Source organism: Acomys minous (assembly GCF_964271855.1).
Source record: "Acomys minous genome assembly, chromosome: 13".
NCBI classification, from domain to species: domain Eukaryota; kingdom Metazoa; phylum Chordata; class Mammalia; order Rodentia; family Muridae; genus Acomys; species Acomys minous.
This window is the reverse complement of record NC_140495.1, coordinates 2,191,063-2,209,164: the sequence shown is the minus strand read 5'-3', so window position 1 is coordinate 2,209,164 and position 18,102 is coordinate 2,191,063. Positions and strand designations below refer to the sequence as shown.

At 55.4% G+C, this 18,102-nt stretch overlaps 2 protein-coding genes and 1 pseudogene across 5 annotated transcripts in view; 2 read left to right on the top strand and 1 right to left on the bottom strand.

Moving 5' to 3' along the window:
• GASK1A (golgi associated kinase 1A) overlaps nt 1-18,102 on the top strand; it is a 401,830-nt gene that overhangs the window by 242,071 nt on the left and 141,657 nt on the right. The window lies entirely within an intron of this gene.
• The window catches only part of ANO10 (anoctamin 10), a 134,484-nt gene that overhangs the window by 24,124 nt on the left and 92,258 nt on the right, over nt 1-18,102 (bottom strand). For all 3 annotated transcript variants that reach the window (XR_014773850.1, XM_084754207.1, XM_084754208.1), the window contains one exon: nt 5,369-5,485. Coding sequence is in view for 2 of the 3 variants with exons in the window: in XM_084754207.1 (XP_084610333.1) it covers nt 5,369-5,485 (117 nt within the window). In the remaining variant the exon portion in view is untranslated. The remainder of the gene's footprint in view (nt 1-5,368; nt 5,486-18,102) is intronic.
• LOC311581707 (nucleolar protein 16-like) lies at nt 2,987-4,103 on the top strand (annotated as a pseudogene). The gene has a single exon. The product of its transcript is annotated as a nucleolar protein 16-like (transcript).

The window sequence follows — 18,102 nt, the reverse complement described above, 5'->3', positions numbered from 1 at the left end:
TGCTTTCTCACCCTTATTCTCTGCTGTGAAATATTACACGTTCAGTTAAAAATGTTGTGTGTTCCCATAACGCAAGGCCACGGCAGTGGGGAAAGGAGATACTGGAGAAGTTGATAAAATGTATTTAACACCAGAAAACCAACACAATCTTCATTCTTCCTGTGCTGGGGAGCAGCTCGGGACACCGTGCACACTCAGCCAGCTCTCCACCCCTGAGCTCCATCCCAGCTAGACACGCAGAGGCTGGTGAGGGCCGAACAGCAGCCATCTGGGCCATGGCCCCGTGCTGACTGAGGCCTTGTCTTGTTCTTCCTGGGAGATGCTAGGCACCTGCCCCTGCTCCCGTGAGGCTCACACGAGTGTGCTCTAGGCACCTGCCCCTGCTCCCGTGAGGCTCACACGAGTGTGCTCTAGGCACCTGCCCCTGCTCCCGTGAGGCTCACACGAGTGTGCTCTAGGCACCTGCCCCTGCTCCCGTGAGGCTCACACGAGTGTGCTCTAGGCACCTGCCCCTGCTCCCGTGAGGCTCACACGTGTGTGCTCTAGGCACCTGCCCCTGCTCCCGTGAGGCTCACACGTGTGTGCTCTAGGCACCTGCCCCTGCTCCCGTGAGGCTCACACGTGTGTGCTCTAGGCACCTGCCCCTGCTCCCGTGAGGCTTACACGTGTGTGCTCTAGGCACCTGCCCCTGCTCCCGTGAGGCTCACACGAGTGTGCTCTAGGCACCTGCCCCTGCTCCCGTGAGGCTCACACGAGTGTGCTTTAGGCACCTGCCCCTGCTCCCGTGAGGCTCACACATGTGTGCTCTAGGCACCTGCCCCTGCTCCCGTGAGGCTCACACGAGTGTGCTCTAGGCACCTGCCCCTGCTCCCGTGAGGCTCACACGAGTGTGCTCTAGGCACCTGCCCCTGCTCCCGTGAGGCTCACACGAGTGTGCTCTAGGCACCTGCCCCTGTTCCTGTGAGGCTCACACGAGTGTGCTCTAGACACCTGTCCCTGCTCTAGGCTCATGCGTGTGCTCTAGACACCTGTCCCTGCTCTAAGCTCACGCGTGTGCTCTAGGCACCTGCCCCTGCTCCTGTGAGGCTCACACGAGTGTGCTCTAGGCACCTGCCCCTGCTCCCGTGAGGCTCACACGAGTGTGCTCTAGGCACCTGCCCCTGCTCCCGTGAGGCTCACACATGTGTGCTCTAGGCACCTGCCCCTGCTCCTATGAGGCTCACAAGTGTGTGCTCTAGGCCCCTGCCCCTGCTCCTATGAGGCTCACAAGTGTGTGCTCTAGGCACCTGCCCCTGCTCCTGGCTCACTCGTGTGCTTGGGACTTGTTAAGGCCCATCTGCCTCGGGTAGCTAGCTGTGGCTATTGACTTCAGTACCAATGGTTCTTAGACAATACTCCTTTCTATTTTCTAATTGGATGTTAAAATGACTGGATACCAAGTAAGTCAATTTGTAAAGAAGTAAGAACATCGGGTGGTAGTGGTCACTGTTCGTAAAATTCTTCCTGAAGGTCTCAACCTGGCTGAGTCATGCAAACGCCCTTTGCAGAGCACATGAGCCCGGTGTGCGTGCTCTCACCTTACATGCGTCTAGTTTCCCCTGTGTTCAGGAATCCAGCTTCCTGCTGTGACGGACAGAGCTCTGCTTCTTGCACTTTCCCTCCCAAGTTCCACGAAGTGCACTTCACCCTGGGATCCAACAGAGGGCACTAGTGCCCTCTACCTGGATCGCATCCAGAGCGCCAAGTCAGGATCACGTGGTCTGCTGGTTAAAAGGCCAACCCCAAACTGAGTGCAAGCGGATCACCTGCCAAACGTGGTGGCAGTGGCTACCCAAGCTTATCAACACATTCTGCTGCTCTTAGCTCTGTCTGGGAACCGGGAGGAAGGGGCGGGGCAAAGGAGGGGGCGGGGCAAGGTGAGGGCTCTAACCTCCTATGCTGAAATGCCTTCTTACAAGTGTGCTAATTTAAAGTTCTATGCCTGAAATGCACAGCCTTATTTAGGAATAGAGGACTTAAAACTTTTAATCATATTTTGTTCTTAAAATGGGCTTGGGTTGGTGTAAAGTAGACGTAATAAAACGGCCATCGAGATGTACCAGAACTTTCTATTAGAGACTACCAACTCCAATCACTTCACAGGACATGTGAGGGGCAGCCAGATGTGGGCGACTTCTTGCACACACTCTCCATAGCTCCGTTTTTCACTTGAGCCCAGAACTGGCCATGCAGCAGAAGCCTCTCTGTCTGTGGCAACGGGCAGAGCGGGGAGCGGAGGCCACACTTAAGTTACCAAGCAGATAGATGGTGGCTCGCCCTGCTGAAGGAGGCAGGAAACACAGCTCTGGGAGAGGCGTCTGCCAGCTGGCGTGCTCAGAGGCACAATCAGGGTGGTGTGAGAGTGCAGTGAGGCTGAACAGGAGAGGTGAAGGACAGCTGAGTTTTCTCCACGTTTGTTCCTGCATGTTCCTGACTGACAGCGCATTTCCGCAATACTGAATACCTTTTTCTTTTTCTATTCTGTGTGTGTTGGGGGGACACATGTGTATGTGTGCAGGTGTGTGTGGTTGTGTTTGTGCACGTGCGTGAGTACATGCAGAGGCTGAGCGTTCATGTTGGGAATCTCCTCTATCATATTCACTGAGGCATAATCTCTCAGGCAAACCCCACTTCCTTGACGCGGCTCATCTTGCCGGCTACCCGTCTCCGCGGGTCCTGGGTCCCTGTCTCTTCTGAGGTTGGGATTATGGAAAGGTCTCTGTGAACTCTGGTCCTCACGCTCTAACTACTGAGCCATCTCCCCAGCCCAAGATGAATTTTCTGATCCCAGGAGGCTTTAAAAATATTCTTCATACAGAATATCTGTATTAGTTTAGTAAGTTACCAGCCAAATACTTTATACTCTACTTTTTTGGTAAATGAAAAAATTCAATAATATTTAAAACTAAGTTTTTTCTTATGAAAGAAAACAAATGATTTTATATAAGATTTATATCCTGGGTTAACATGAGGCTCTGAGAGCGTGGTTTGGAGTTTGAGCTGCTGTTTCGGGGTTTGAACTGCTGGTGCGGCAGTGTGCACGATGCCCAAGGCCAAGGGAAAGACTCGGAGGCAGAAGTTCAGTTACAATGTTAACTGAAAGCGTCTGAACCGGAATGCTCGTCGGAAGGCAGCACCACGGATCGAGTGCTCCCACATCCGACATGCCTGGGACCACACCAAATCCGTGCAGCAGAACCTGGCGGAGATGGGGTTGGCCATGGACCCCAACAAGGTGGTTCCCCTCCATAAGAGGAAGGTAAAGACCATGGAGGTAGACACGGAAGATAGACCCAAGGATCTGGTGAGGAAGCCCTATGTGGTAAATGACCTGGAGGCAGAAGCCAGCCTCCCAGAGAACAAAGGAAACATCTTATCTCGTGACCTCACTGACTATGTTCGCTACATGGTGGAGAGTCATGGGGAGGACTACAAGGCCATCGCTCGAGATGAGAAGAATTACTATCAAGATACCCCAAACAGATTCGGAATAAGATCAACGTCTATAAGCGCTTTTATCCAACGGAATGGCAAGCCTTCACCGATTCTTTGCAGAGTAAGAAGATGGAGGAAGACTGAGTGGTGTACATCCCCAGACTCAGGCCTACTGGACCAAAGAAACCAAAGCCAGGCTTTAAAAAGGCAAGGAACGTACAGTTTCAGATGATGCTGGCAAAGTCCTGTGGAATCAGGTTTTACACACTTTCTCTCTCTCTCCTGGAGAAGGAGCTCAGGGTGTTTTTGTTTTTGTTTTTGTTTTTTTTAGAGAGGGTCTCTAATACTGCTGGCTGTTCTGTAGACTAGGCTGGCTTTGACCTTACAGAGATCAGCCTGCCTCGGCCTCCTGAGTGCTGGGATTACCGCTTCTGGGAGAAGGACCTGTTTTGAGGCCATAGTTTATGTTCTGTTGGGGCTCACAGAAAGCTAGGGCTTGCTGTTCTGTGTTCAGAGGGGATGCTTTATTTGATTGTGGAGTATTTTACCTGTGTAACATGGTTTGTTTTTGTTTTTGAGACAAGGCTTCTCTGTGTAGCCCTGGCTGGGATTAAAGGCGTATACCGCTACTTGTAAAAAAAAAAAAAAAAAAAAAAAAAAAAAAAAAAAAAGATTTATATCCTGAGTCCTTTTTTTTTTTTTTTTTTTAAAGACAGGATCTCACTGTGCTGTAGCCCTGGCTGCCCAGGGTGGCCTAAAACTCACAGATACCCACCTACCCACCTACCACAACATTCAGAGTCCTGTTGCTTTAATAATTTATCTTATGGGCTTTAAATATGGAAGCCTCAATGTCTGCAGCCATGATGTGCCTGCCCCTTCAGTTCTCTAACTGTCACGGGGCTGTCTCACCATGGAGCATTAGGAGCCCGAACGAGGCTGAGGTTAAAGTTAGAACATGTCAGACCCATTTCTGTAGTAAACCCAGAGACTGAGTCTTGTCACCCACCATGGGACAAGGAGCCCAGCTGGCTGGGGACCAGGTCTCTTGCCTTCTTTTTTGGGTTGAACCCCAAGATCTGGCCACAGCACTCTCCTAATGTGGGGTCCCCACCTGTAACACTGCCCTGAGGGTCCTCACTTCCTTCAGAGGATCAGAGAGCGTTTCCTCATATCCCCGCTACAATTCCCCAAATGCTGTGTGGTCCACGAGGTGCTCACCTGAAGTTGGTCCCTGAGGAGACACTGCCCAGTTCATTGCCTCATGGCTTGAACTGAGACACCACGCTGGAGCTGACCGTGCTGAGCATCTAGGAACTCACTGTCTTCTGTTTGTTCTCCCCACAGGCAGAAAATCACCAGTGGGGAATCCTACTCAAGGCGAGCTCTCCCACATCCTCCCTTTCTCCCCCTCCCCCACCCTGTTCTTTTCTCTCATCTGGTAGAACAAGGAAACGGTCTTCATGGCACCCTTCGAGGCTCCGCCCACAGGCTTCCAGTCTTTCACCACGGCCTGTGAGACGCTATCTAGGATCCTGTTTACTGGCTGCTATATAGCGTTTCTGTATAGGGCACGGTATTTACTGGCTTCTATATAGTGGTTTCTATATAAGGCATATACTTACTGGCTTCTATCTAGGGCATGGCTAGAGATGGTGGCAGTAGCTCTGGTGTGATTCTCAGAAGCCTGTGTTGCTCTTAGCTTCCATTCATCATTTCTGTTGCTCGGCTGTTGCTCCTTGCTTAGCCTTGCCGGGCTGATATCAAGGATCCGGGTTGGGCCATCCCATCCTCCACTGAGTCCTCTGTGTGTACTTAACTGACCACCCCATGCTAAGGCGCTCCTGCATTAGAGAGACAGAGTCCCGCCGCGTTTGCGACACACGGCTCTTACCTGCTGCTTCAGTGCCTCCAAAGACTCGAATTCCAATCTGTCCAGCTTCATCTGGATGTGCCGGGGCTTATCAGGGATGGCAAACGCAAGGATGAACTTCAAGGCCAAGAGTGCATGCTGCAAAACAAAGACATCACGCTGACACTTCCACCCACTGCTGCTAGCAGAAAAGTTAGGTCCCAAAGGGCCTCACACCCTTTCTGTGGACTTTAGTGACTCCTGAACTAGGGGCTCTGACATATCAAAGACCATCCCACTATGGTGTGGTCCATCCAACTGTTACTGCCTTACTTTGCTTTATGATTTTTCTTTTCTTTTTTTATTTTAATTTTATTAATTTATTCAGATTACAACTCGATTGTTATCCCATCACTTATATCCTCCCATTCCTCCCTCCCTCCTGCTTTCATCCTATTGCCCTCCCCTAGGTCTATGACCGAGGGGAACCTCCTCCCCCACTTTATGGTCATAGGCTATCAAGTCTCATCTTGGCAGCCTCTTTATCCTTTGAGTGCCATCAGGCCACCCCACCAAGGGGAGGTGGTCAAATATGGAGCACCAGAGTTCATGTCAGAGTCAGTCCCCACTTTCCACATAACTGTGGAGAGTGTCCTGTCCATTGGCTAGATCAGAGTACGGGTTCGATGTTTACTACTTGTATTGTCCTTGCTAGTGCAATAGTTTGAGCAGAACCCCCCGGGCCCCGATCCACCCATCACAATGTTCTTCTTGTAGGTTTCTAGGACCCTATGGGTCCTTTTAATTCCCCATCTAGCGTTATGCTTTTTAAATAAGTTTTTATCATAAATTGATACTATGTGCCACTCTTGGTGTTTTGTATAAAAGTAAAGTTTATTCCACAGGGGCACAGGAGTGGGAGATGATGGGGACACAGGAGTGGGAGATGATGGGGACACAGGAGTGGGAGATGATGGGGACACACGAGTGGGAGATGATGGGACACAGGAGTGGGAGATGATGGGACACAGGAGTGGGAGATGATGGGGACACAGGAGTGGGAGATGATGGGACACAGGAGTGGGAGATGATGGGACACACGAGTGGGAGATGATGGGGACACACGAGTGGGAGATGATGGGGACACAGGAGTGGGAGATGATGGGGACACAGGAGTGGGAGATGATGGGACACAGGAGTGGGAGATGATGGGACACAGGAGTGGGAGATGATGGGGACACACGAGTGGGAGATGATGGGGACACAGGAGTGGGAGATGATGGGGACACAGGAGTGGGAGATGATGGGGACACAGGAGTGGGAGATGATGGGACACAGGAGTGGGAGATGATGGGACACAGGAGTGGGAGATGATGGGACACAGGAGGGGGAGGTGATGGGGACACAGGAGTGGGAGATGATGGGGACACAGGAGTGGGAGATGATGGGGACACACGAGTGGGAGATGATGGGACACAGGAGGGGGAGGTGATGGGGACACAGGAGTGGGAGATGATGGGGACACAGGAGTGGGAGATGATGGGGACACAGGAGTGGGAGGTGATGGGACACAGGAGCGGGAGATGATGGGGACACACGAGTGGGAGATGATGGGGACACAGGAGTGGGAGATGATGGGGACACAGGAGTGGGAGATGATGGGACACAGGAGTGGGAGATGATGGGGACACAAGAGTGGGAGATGATGGGACACAGGAGTGGGAGATGATGGGGACACAGGAGTGGGAGATGATGGGACACAGGAGTGGGAGATGATGGGACACAGGAGTGGGAGATGATGGGACACAGGAGGGGGAGGTGATGGGAACACAGGAGTGGGAGATGATGGGGACACAGGAGTGGGAGATGATGGGGACACACGAGTGGGAGATGATGGGACACAGGAGGGGGAGGTGATGGGGACACAGGAGTGGGAGATGATGGGGACACAGGAGTGGGAGATGATGGGGACACAGGAGTGGGAGGTGATGGGACACAGGAGCGGGAGATGATGGGGACACACGAGTGGGAGATGATGGGGACACAGGAGTGGGAGATGATGGGGACACAGGAGTGGGAGGTGATGGGACACAGGAGCGGGAGATGATGGGGACACAGGAGTGGGAGATGATGGGACACAGGAGTGGGAGATGATGGGACACAGGAGTGGGAGATGATGGGGACACACGAGTGGGAGATGATGGGGACACAGGAGTGGGAGATGATGGGGACACAGGAGTGGGAGATGATGGGGACACAGGAGTGGGAGATGATGGGGACACAAGAGTGGGAGATGATGGGACACAGGAGGGGGAGGTGATGGGGACACAGGAGTGGGAGATGATGGGGACACAGGAGTGGGAGGTGATGGGACACAGGAGCGGGAGATGATGGGGACACACGAGTGGGAGATGATGGGGACACAGGAGTGGGAGATGATGGGGACACAGGAGTGGGAGATGATGGGGACACAGGAGTGGGAGGTGATGGGACACAGGAGCGGGAGATGATGGGACACAGGAGTGGGAGATGATGGGACACACGAGTGGGAGATGATGGGACACAGGAGTGGGAGATGATGGGACACAGGAGTGGGAGATGATGGGGACACAGGAGGGGGAGGTGATGGGGACACAGGAGTGGGAGACGATGGGACACAGGAGTGGGAGATGATGGGACACAGGAGTGGGAGATGATGGGGACACAGGAGTGGGAGATGATGGGGACACAGGAGTGGGAGATGATGGGACACAGGAGTGGGAGATGATGGGACACAGGAGGGGGAGGTGATGGGGACACAGGAGTGGGAGATGATGGGGACACAGGAGTGGGAGATGATGGGGACACACGAGTGGGAGATGATGGGACACAGGAGGGGGAGGTGATGGGGACACAGGAGTGGGAGATGATGGGGACACAGGAGTGGGAGATGATGGGGACACAGGAGTGGGAGGTGATGGGACACAGGAGCGGGAGATGATGGGGACACACGAGTGGGAGATGATGGGGACACAGGAGTGGGAGATGATGGGGACACAGGAGTGGGAGGTGATGGGACACAGGAGCGGGAGATGATGGGGACACAGGAGTGGGAGATGATGGGACACACGAGTGGGAGATGATGGGGACACAGGAGTGGGAGATGATGGGACACAGGAGTGGGAGACGATGGGACACAGGAGTGGGAGATGATGGGGACACAAGAGTGGGAGATGATGGGACACAGGAGTGGGAGATGATGGGGACACAGGAGTGGGAGATGATGGGACACAGGAGTGGGAGATGATGGGACACAGGAGTGGGAGATGATGGGACACAGGAGGGGGAGGTGATGGGGACACAGGAGTGGGAGATGATGGGGACACAGGAGTGGGAGATGATGGGGACACACGAGTGGGAGGTGATGGGACACAGGAGGGGGAGGTGATGGGGACACAGGAGTGGGAGATGATGGGGACACAGGAGTGGGAGATGATGGGGACACAGGAGTGGGAGGTGATGGGACACAGGAGCGGGAGATGATGGGGACACACGAGTGGGAGATGATGGGGACACAGGAGTGGGAGATGATGGGGACACAGGAGTGGGAGGTGATGGGACACAGGAGCGGGAGATGATGGGGACACAGGAGTGGGAGATGATGGGACACAGGAGTGGGAGATGATGGGACACAGGAGTGGGAGATGATGGGGACACACGAGTGGGAGATGATGGGGACACAGGAGTGGGAGATGATGGGGACACAGGAGTGGGAGATGATGGGGACACAGGAGTGGGAGATGATGGGGACACAAGAGTGGGAGATGATGGGACACAGGAGGGGGAGGTGATGGGGACACAGGAGTGGGAGATGATGGGGACACAGGAGTGGGAGGTGATGGGACACAGGAGCGGGAGATGATGGGGACACACGAGTGGGAGATGATGGGGACACAGGAGTGGGAGATGATGGGGACACAGGAGTGGGAGATGATGGGGACACAGGAGTGGGAGGTGATGGGACACAGGAGCGGGAGGTGATGGGACACAGGAGTGGGAGATGATGGGACACACGAGTGGGAGATGATGGGACACAGGAGTGGGAGATGATGGGACACAGGAGTGGGAGATGATGGGGACACAGGAGGGGGAGGTGATGGAAACACAGGAGTGGGAGACGATGGGACACAGGAGTGGGAGATGATGGGACACAGGAGTGGGAGATGATGGGGACACAGGAGTGGGAGATGATGGGGACACAGGAGTGGGAGATGATGGGACACAGGAGTGGGAGATGATGGGACACAGGAGTGGGAGATGATGGGGACACAGGAGTGGGAGATGATGGGGACACACGAGTGGGAGATGATGGGACACAGGAGGGGGAGGTGATGGGGACACAGGAGTGGGAGATGATGGGGACACAGGAGTGGGAGATGATGGGGACACAGGAGTGGGAGGTGATGGGACACAGGAGCGGGAGATGATGGGGACACACGAGTGGGAGATGATGGGGACACAGGAGTGGGAGATGATGGGGACACAGGAGTGGGAGGTGATGGGACACAGGAGCGGGAGATGATGGGGACACAGGAGTGGGAGATGATGGGACACACGAGTGGGAGATGATGGGGACACAGGAGTGGGAGATGATGGGACACAGGAGTGGGAGACGATGGGACACAGGAGTGGGAGATGATGGGGACACAAGAGTGGGAGATGATGGGACACAGGAGTGGGAGATGATGGGGACACAGGAGTGGGAGATGATGGGACACAGGAGTGGGAGATGATGGGACACAGGAGTGGGAGATGATGGGACACAGGAGGGGGAGGTGATGGGGACACAGGAGTGGGAGATGATGGGGACACAGGAGTGGGAGATGATGGGGACACACGAGTGGGAGATGATGGGGACACAGGAGTGGGAGGTGATGGGACACAGGAGTGGGAGGTGATGGGACACAGGAGCGGGAGATGATGGGGACACAGGAGTGGGAGATGATGGGGACACAGGAGTGGGAGGTGATGGGACACAGGAGCGGGAGATGATGGGGACACAGGAGTGGGAGATGATGGGACACAGGAGTGGGAGATGATGGGACACAGGAGTGGGAGATGATGGGGACACACGAGTGGGAGATGATGGGGACACAGGAGTGGGAGATGATGGGGACACAGGAGTGGGAGATGATGGGGACACAGGAGTGGGAGATGATGGGGACACAAGAGTGGGAGATGATGGGACACAGGAGGGGGAGGTGATGGGGACACAGGAGTGGGAGATGATGGGGACACAGGAGTGGGAGGTGATGGGACACAGGAGCGGGAGATGATGGGGACACACGAGTGGGAGATGATGGGGACACAGGAGTGGGAGATGATGGGGACACAGGAGTGGGAGATGATGGGGACACAGGAGTGGGAGGTGATGGGACACAGGAGCGGGAGATGATGGGACACAGGAGTGGGAGATGATGGGACACACGAGTGGGAGATGATGGGACACAGGAGTGGGAGATGATGGGACACAGGAGTGGGAGATGATGGGGACACAGGAGGGGGAGGTGATGGGGACACAGGAGTGGGAGACGATGGGACACAGGAGTGGGAGATGATGGGACACAGGAGTGGGAGATGATGGGGACACAGGAGTGGGAGATGATGGGGACACAGGAGTGGGAGATGATGGGGACACACGAGTGGGAGATGATGGGACACAGGAGTGGGAGATGATGGGGACACAGGAGTGGGAGATGATGGGGACACAGGAGTGGGAGGGGATGGGGACACAGGAGTGGGAGATGATGGGGACACAGGAGTGGGAGATGATGGGGACACAGGAGTGGGAGATGATGGGGACACAGGAGTGGGAGATGATGGGACACAGGAGGGGGAGGTGATGGGGACACAGGAGTGGGAGATGATGGGGACACACGAGTGGGAGATGATGGGACACAGGAGTGGGAGACGATGGGACACAGGAGTGGGAGATGATGGGACACAGGAGGGGGAGGTGATGGGGACACAGGAGTGGGAGGTGATGGGGCACAGGAGTGGGAGATGATGGGGACACAGGAGTGGGAGATGATGGGGACACAGGAGTGGGAGATGATGGGGACACAGGAGTGGGAGATGATGGGGACACAGGAGTGGGAGATGATGGGACACACGAGTGGGAGATGATGGGGACACAGGAGAGGGAGATGATGGGGACACAGGAGTGGGAGATGATGGGGACACAGGAGTGGGAGATGATGGGGACACAGGAGTGGGAGATGATGGGGACACAGGAGTGGGAGGTGATGGGACACAGGAGTGGGAGGTGATGGGACACAGGAGTGGGAGATGATGGGGACACAGGAGTGGGAGGTGATGGGACACAGGAGTGGGAGATGATGGGACACAGGAGTGGGAGATGATGGGGACACAGTAGTGGGAGATGATGGGGACACAGGAGTGGGAGATGATGGGGACACAGGAGTGGGAGATGATGGGGACACAGGAGTGGGAGATGATGGGACACACGAGTGGGAGATGATGGGGACACAGGAGTGGGAGGTGATGGGGACACAGGAGTGGGAGATGATGGGGACACAGGAGGGGGAGGTGATGGGACACAGGAGTGGGAGGTGATGGGACACAGGAGTGGGAGGTGATGGGGACACACGAGTGGGAGATGATGGGGACACAGGAGTGGGAGATGATGGGGACACAGGAGTGGGAGATGATGGGGACACAGGAGTGGGAGATGATGGGACACAGGAGTGGGAGATGATGGGGACACACGAGTGGGAGATGATGGGACACAGGAGTGGGAGATGATGGGGACACAGGAGAGGGAGATGATGGGGACACAGGAGTGGGAGATGATGGGACACAGGAGTGGGAGATGATGGGACACACGAGTGGGAGATGATGGGACACACGAGTGGGAGATGGTGGGAGATGATGGGACACAGGAGCGGGAGATGATGGGACACAGGAGTGGGAGATGATGGGGACACACGAGTGGGAGGTGATGGGACACAGGAGTGGGAGATGATGGGGACACAGGAGTGGGAGATGATGGGACACAGGAGTGGGAGGTGATGGGGACACAGGAGTGGGAGATGATGGGGACACAGGAGTGGGAGATGATGGGGACACAGGAGTGGGAGATGATGGGACACAGGAGTGGGAGATGATGGGACACAGGAGTGGGAGATGATGGGGACACAGGAGTGGGAGATGATGGGGACACAGGAGTGGGAGATGATGGGGACACAGGAGTGGGAGGTGATGGGACACAGGAGTGGGAGATGATGGGGACACAGGAGTGGGAGATGATGGGACACAGGAGTGGGAGATGATGGGGACACAGGAGTGGGAGATGATGGGGACACAGGAGTGGGGGGTGATGGGACACAGGAGTGGGAGGTGATGGGACACAGGAGTGGGAGATGATGGGGACACAGGAGTGGGAGATGATGGGGACACAGGAGTGGGAGATGATGGGACACAGGAGTGGGAGATGATGGGACACAGGAGTGGGAGATGATGGGGACACAGGAGTGGGAGATGATGGGGACACAGGAGTGGGAGGTGATGGGACACAGGAGTGGGAGATGATGGGGACACAGGAGTGGGAGATGATGGGACACAGGAGTGGGAGATGATGGGACACAGGAGTGGGAGATGATGGGACACACGAGTGGGAGATGATGGGGCACACAGGAGTGGGAGATGATGGGGACACAGGAGTGGGAGATGATGGGGACACAGGAGTGGGAGATGATGGGACACAGGAGTGGGAGATGATGGGGACACAGGAGTGGGAGATGATGGGGACACACGAGTGGGAGATGATGGGACACACGAGTGGGAGATGATGGGGACACACGAGTGGGAGATGATGGGACACACGAGTGGGAGATGATGGGGACACACGAGTGGGAGATGATGGGACACACGAGTGGGAGATGATGGGACACACGAGTGGGAGATGATGGGGACACAGGAGTGGGAGATGATGGGGACACAGGAGTGGGAGATGATGGGACACAGGAGTGGGAGATGATGGGACACACGAGTGGGAGATGATGGGACACACGAGTGGGAGATGATGGGGACACACGAGTGGGAGATGATGGGACACACGAGTGGGAGATGATGGGACACACGAGTGGGAGATGATGGGACACACGAGTGGGAGATGATGGGACACACGAGTGGGAGATGATGGGGACACAGGAGTGGGAGATGATGGGACACAGGAGTGGGAGATGATGGGACACAGGAGTGGGAGATGATGGGACACAGGAGTGGGAGATGATGGGGACACAGGAGTGGGAGATGATGGGGACACAGGAGTGGGAGATGATGGGACACACGAGTGGGAGATGATGGGGACACAGGAGTGGGAGATGATGGGGACACAGGAGTGGGAGATGATGGGACACAGGAGTGGGAGATGATGGGACACAGGAGTGGGAGATGATGGGACACAGGAGTGGGAGATGATGGGGACACAGGAGTGGGAGATGATGGGGACACAGGAGTGGGAGATGATGGGGACACAGGAGTGGGAGATGATGGGGACACAGGAGTGGGAGATGATGGGACACAGGAGTGGGAGATGATGGGACACAGGAGTGGGAGATAATGGGGACACAGGAGTGGGAGATGATGGGGACACAGGAGTGGGAGATGATGGGGACACAGGAGTGGGAGATGATGGGACACAGGAGTGGGAGATGATGGGACACAGGAGTGGGAGATGATGGGACACAGGAGTGGGAGATGATGGGACACACGAGTGGGAGATGATGGGGACACAGGAGTGGGAGATGATGGGACACAGGAGTGGGAGATGATGGGGACACAGGAGTGGGAGATGATGGGGACACAGGAGTGGGAGATGATGGGGACACAGGAGTGGGAGGTGATGGGACACAGGAGTGGGAGGTGATGGGACACAGGAGTGGGAGGTGATGGGACACAGGAGTGGGAGATGATGGGACACAGGAGTGGGAGATGATGGGACACAGGAGTGGGAGATGATGGGGACACAGGAGTGGGAGATGATGGGGACACAGGAGTGGGAGATGATGGGACACAGGAGTGGGAGATGATGGGGACACAGGAGTGGGAGATGATGGGACACACGAGTGGGAGATGATGGGACACACGAGTGGGAGATGATGGGGACACACGAGTGGGAGATGATGGGACACACGAGTGGGAGATGATGGGACACACGAGTGGGAGATGATGGGGACACAGGAGTGGGAGATGATGGGGACACAGGAGTGGGAGATGATGGGACACAGGAGTGGGAGATGATGGGACACAGGAGTGGGAGATGATGGGACACAGGAGTGGGAGATGATGGGACACAGGAGTGGGAGATGATGGGGACACAGGAGTGGGAGATGATGGGGACACAGGAGTGGGAGATGATGGGGACACAGGAGTGGGAGATGATGGGGACACAGGAGTGGGAGATGATGGGGACACAGGAGTGGGAGATGATGGGGACACAGGAGTGGGAGATGATGGGACACACGAGTGGGAGATGATGGGGACACAGGAGTGGGAGATGATGGGGACACAGGAGTGGGAGATGATGGGACACACGAGTGGGAGATGATGGGACACACGAGTGGGAGATGATGGGGACACAGGAGTGGGAGATGATGGGGACACAGGAGTGGGAGATGATGGGGACACACGAGTGGGAGATGATGGGGACACAGGAGTGGGAGGTGATGGGACACAGGAGTGGGAGATGATGGGGACACAGGAGTGGGAGATGATGGGGACACAGGAGTGGGAGATGATGGGACACACGAGTGGGAGATGATGGGACACACGAGTGGGAGATGATGGAGACACAGGAGTGGGAGATGATGGGGACACAGGAGTGGGAGATGATGGGGACACACGAGTGGGAGATGATGGGGACACAGGAGTGGGAGGTGATGGGACACAGGAGTGGGAGATGATGGGACACACGAGTGGGAGATGATGGGACACACGAGTGGGAGATGATGGGGACACAGGAGTGGGAGATGATGTGGACACAGGAGTGGGAGATGATGGGGACACACGAGTGGGAGATGATGGGGACACAGGAGTGGGAGATGATGGGGACACAGGAGTGGGAGGTGATGGGGACGCAGGAGTGGGAGATGATGGGGACACAGGAGTGGGAGATGATGGGACACAGGAGTGGGAGATGATGGGACACAGGAGTGGGAGATGATGGGACACAGGAGAGGGAGATGATGGGGACACAGGAGTGGGAGATGATGGGGACACAGGAGTGGGAGATGATGGGGACACAGGAGTGGGAGACGATGGGACACAGGAGTGGGAGATGATGGGACACAGGAGAGGGAGATGATGGGGACACAGGAGTGGGAGATGATGGAGACACAGGAGTGGGAGATGATGGGACACACGAGTGGGAGATGATGGGGACACAGGAGTGGGAGACGATGGGGACACAGGAGTGGGAGATGATGGGGACACAGGAGTGGGAGATGATGGGACACAGGAGTGGGAGATGATGGGACACAGGAGTGGGAGATGATGGGGACACAGGAGTGGGAGATGATGGGGACACAGGAGTGGGAGATGATGGGGACACAAGAGTGGGAGATGATGGGGACACAGGAGTGGGAGATGATGGGGACACAGGAGTGGGAGATGATGGGGACACAGGAGTGGGAGATGATGGGGACACAGGAGTGGGAGATGATGGGGACACACGAGTGGGAGATGATGGGACACAGGAGTGGGAGATGATGGGGACACAGGAGTGGGAGATGATGGGGACACAGGAGTGGGAGACGATGGGACACAGGAGTGGGAGATGATGGGACACAGGAGAGGGAGATGATGGGGACACAGGAGTGGGAGATGATGGAGACACAGGAGTGGGAGATGATGGGACACACGAGTGGGAGATGATGGGGACACAGGAGTGGGAGACGATGGGGACACAGGAGTGGGAGATGATGGGGACACAGGAGTGGGAGACGATGGGGACACAGGAGTGGGAGACGATGGGGACACAGGAGTGGGAGATGATGGGGACACAGGAGTGGGAGACGATGGGGACACAGGAGTGGGAGATGATGGGACACACGAGTGGGAGATGATGGGACACAGGAGTGGGAGATGATGGGGACACACGAGTGGGAGAAGGTGGAGTAAACACAGTGCTAGACTTGAGGATGCTGTAGCCAGAAGACCTAGGAATCAGCAGCCCCCAGGCCGACCCCACATTAGCAGTGATCTGGAGTGACCTAGGAGTGGAGGACCAGTGACATTGACTGTGGCCACGAAGGTCAACACTGGCAGGTGCTCAGGCAAACAGAGCCTGAGTCAGCACTGCTCATATGCTGTTGTGTGCAGCAGATGAGTAAAGACTCCGGCTATGGTCTACAAAGGACGAAGCAGCAGTGAGGAGAGGCACAGGGGCACCACCGTCCTGTTGTGCACAGAGATAGATTCTGAATAAGATGATCTCAGCATCAAATGCATCACACGAGAAACAAGTAAGTGGCTGGAGAGGACGCTTCACGGTTTGCAGCTGAATCGCCTCCACCCTGGCCCGCTGTGCCTGTCCTAACACACCTGTCCTAACACACCTGTCCTAACACACCTGTCCTAACACACGTGTCCTAACACACCTGCACCCTTGCTTGGCCCTGTGGAATCTTGGTGGCAGTCAGTTTAAAAAATAAAGTGAAACAAGCTCCTCACAGGCCTGGCTTCTCAGGTGAGGGCTTCTGTAAGGACGTAAAGCCATCCTCCAGCCCATTCTTAGACTTTAACAACAGACTTGCATCACTTTTATAAAGGAAGACATTTACTAAACTCTAAAGGAGGGCTATGCTCTGCCAAGCCCCTTGCCTTACCTGAGCAAGACAGCTCGTTTGCCCAGGAAACAATTTACAGCCTGAAATCCAAGAGTGGAACAGCTCTGGGGTGTGGCCGCCTGGCTGGCCACTCGGCTTCGCTGGCCTCTAGCCCCACTTCCTCACCCAGTCGCTTAGTACATGGGCACCACAGGTGTTCTGGCTTATCCACTCAGGGGAAGCGCTGACAAGAACAGGACACATATTTGAGGAGAAACGCAGGCCACGCCCACATGAAGAGTTGGCTGGAGGGAGCATGTGCAGGGAGGGAGGCGCTCTGGTCAGCAATGCCCCTTACTGTGGTGCTGTGCATGCACAGCCAGGCTGGCCTCTCTGGCTCATGATCTTCCTGCTTTGGGAGGCCCACACCAGACTGCAGCAACACTTTCTTAAAGGTAAAACTCACAAAACCGTAAACTAAATAAAGGAGAACAGAAAAGAGAGTGTGCGAGGGGTCAGTGGGAATTTTCAAGCTAATAAACAAGTTGGCTCAACACAGCAGTTTGCAGTAAGCAAGAGGTCACAGGAAAACGTAGGACCCCAGGGAATCAACACCTCCAGTGACCTCTACTGACCATCAGCCGGCAGGTGCCTCTGGTCACTGCGGGGATGGGGAGCGCTGGGAGTCGCCTGCAGGTGCCCAGCGAGTGCAGCCCTTTATTTTGTGAAAACTAGAAAGTGTTGGTGCGCCAGGGAGCAGCAGCTGTGCTTTCCCAGGGGCTTGAGCCCAGCCCCCTGGCTTCTGAAACAAAGTGCAAATCAGAACTGAATTCCCGAGGACCAGGGAAAGAAACGTGACTCCTGCAGGGCTTGCTGGGTGCACAGCAGCCTCAGTCCAACACAAAATAAACACCTTTGATCGCCAAAAAGATTACTGGACAAATGCTA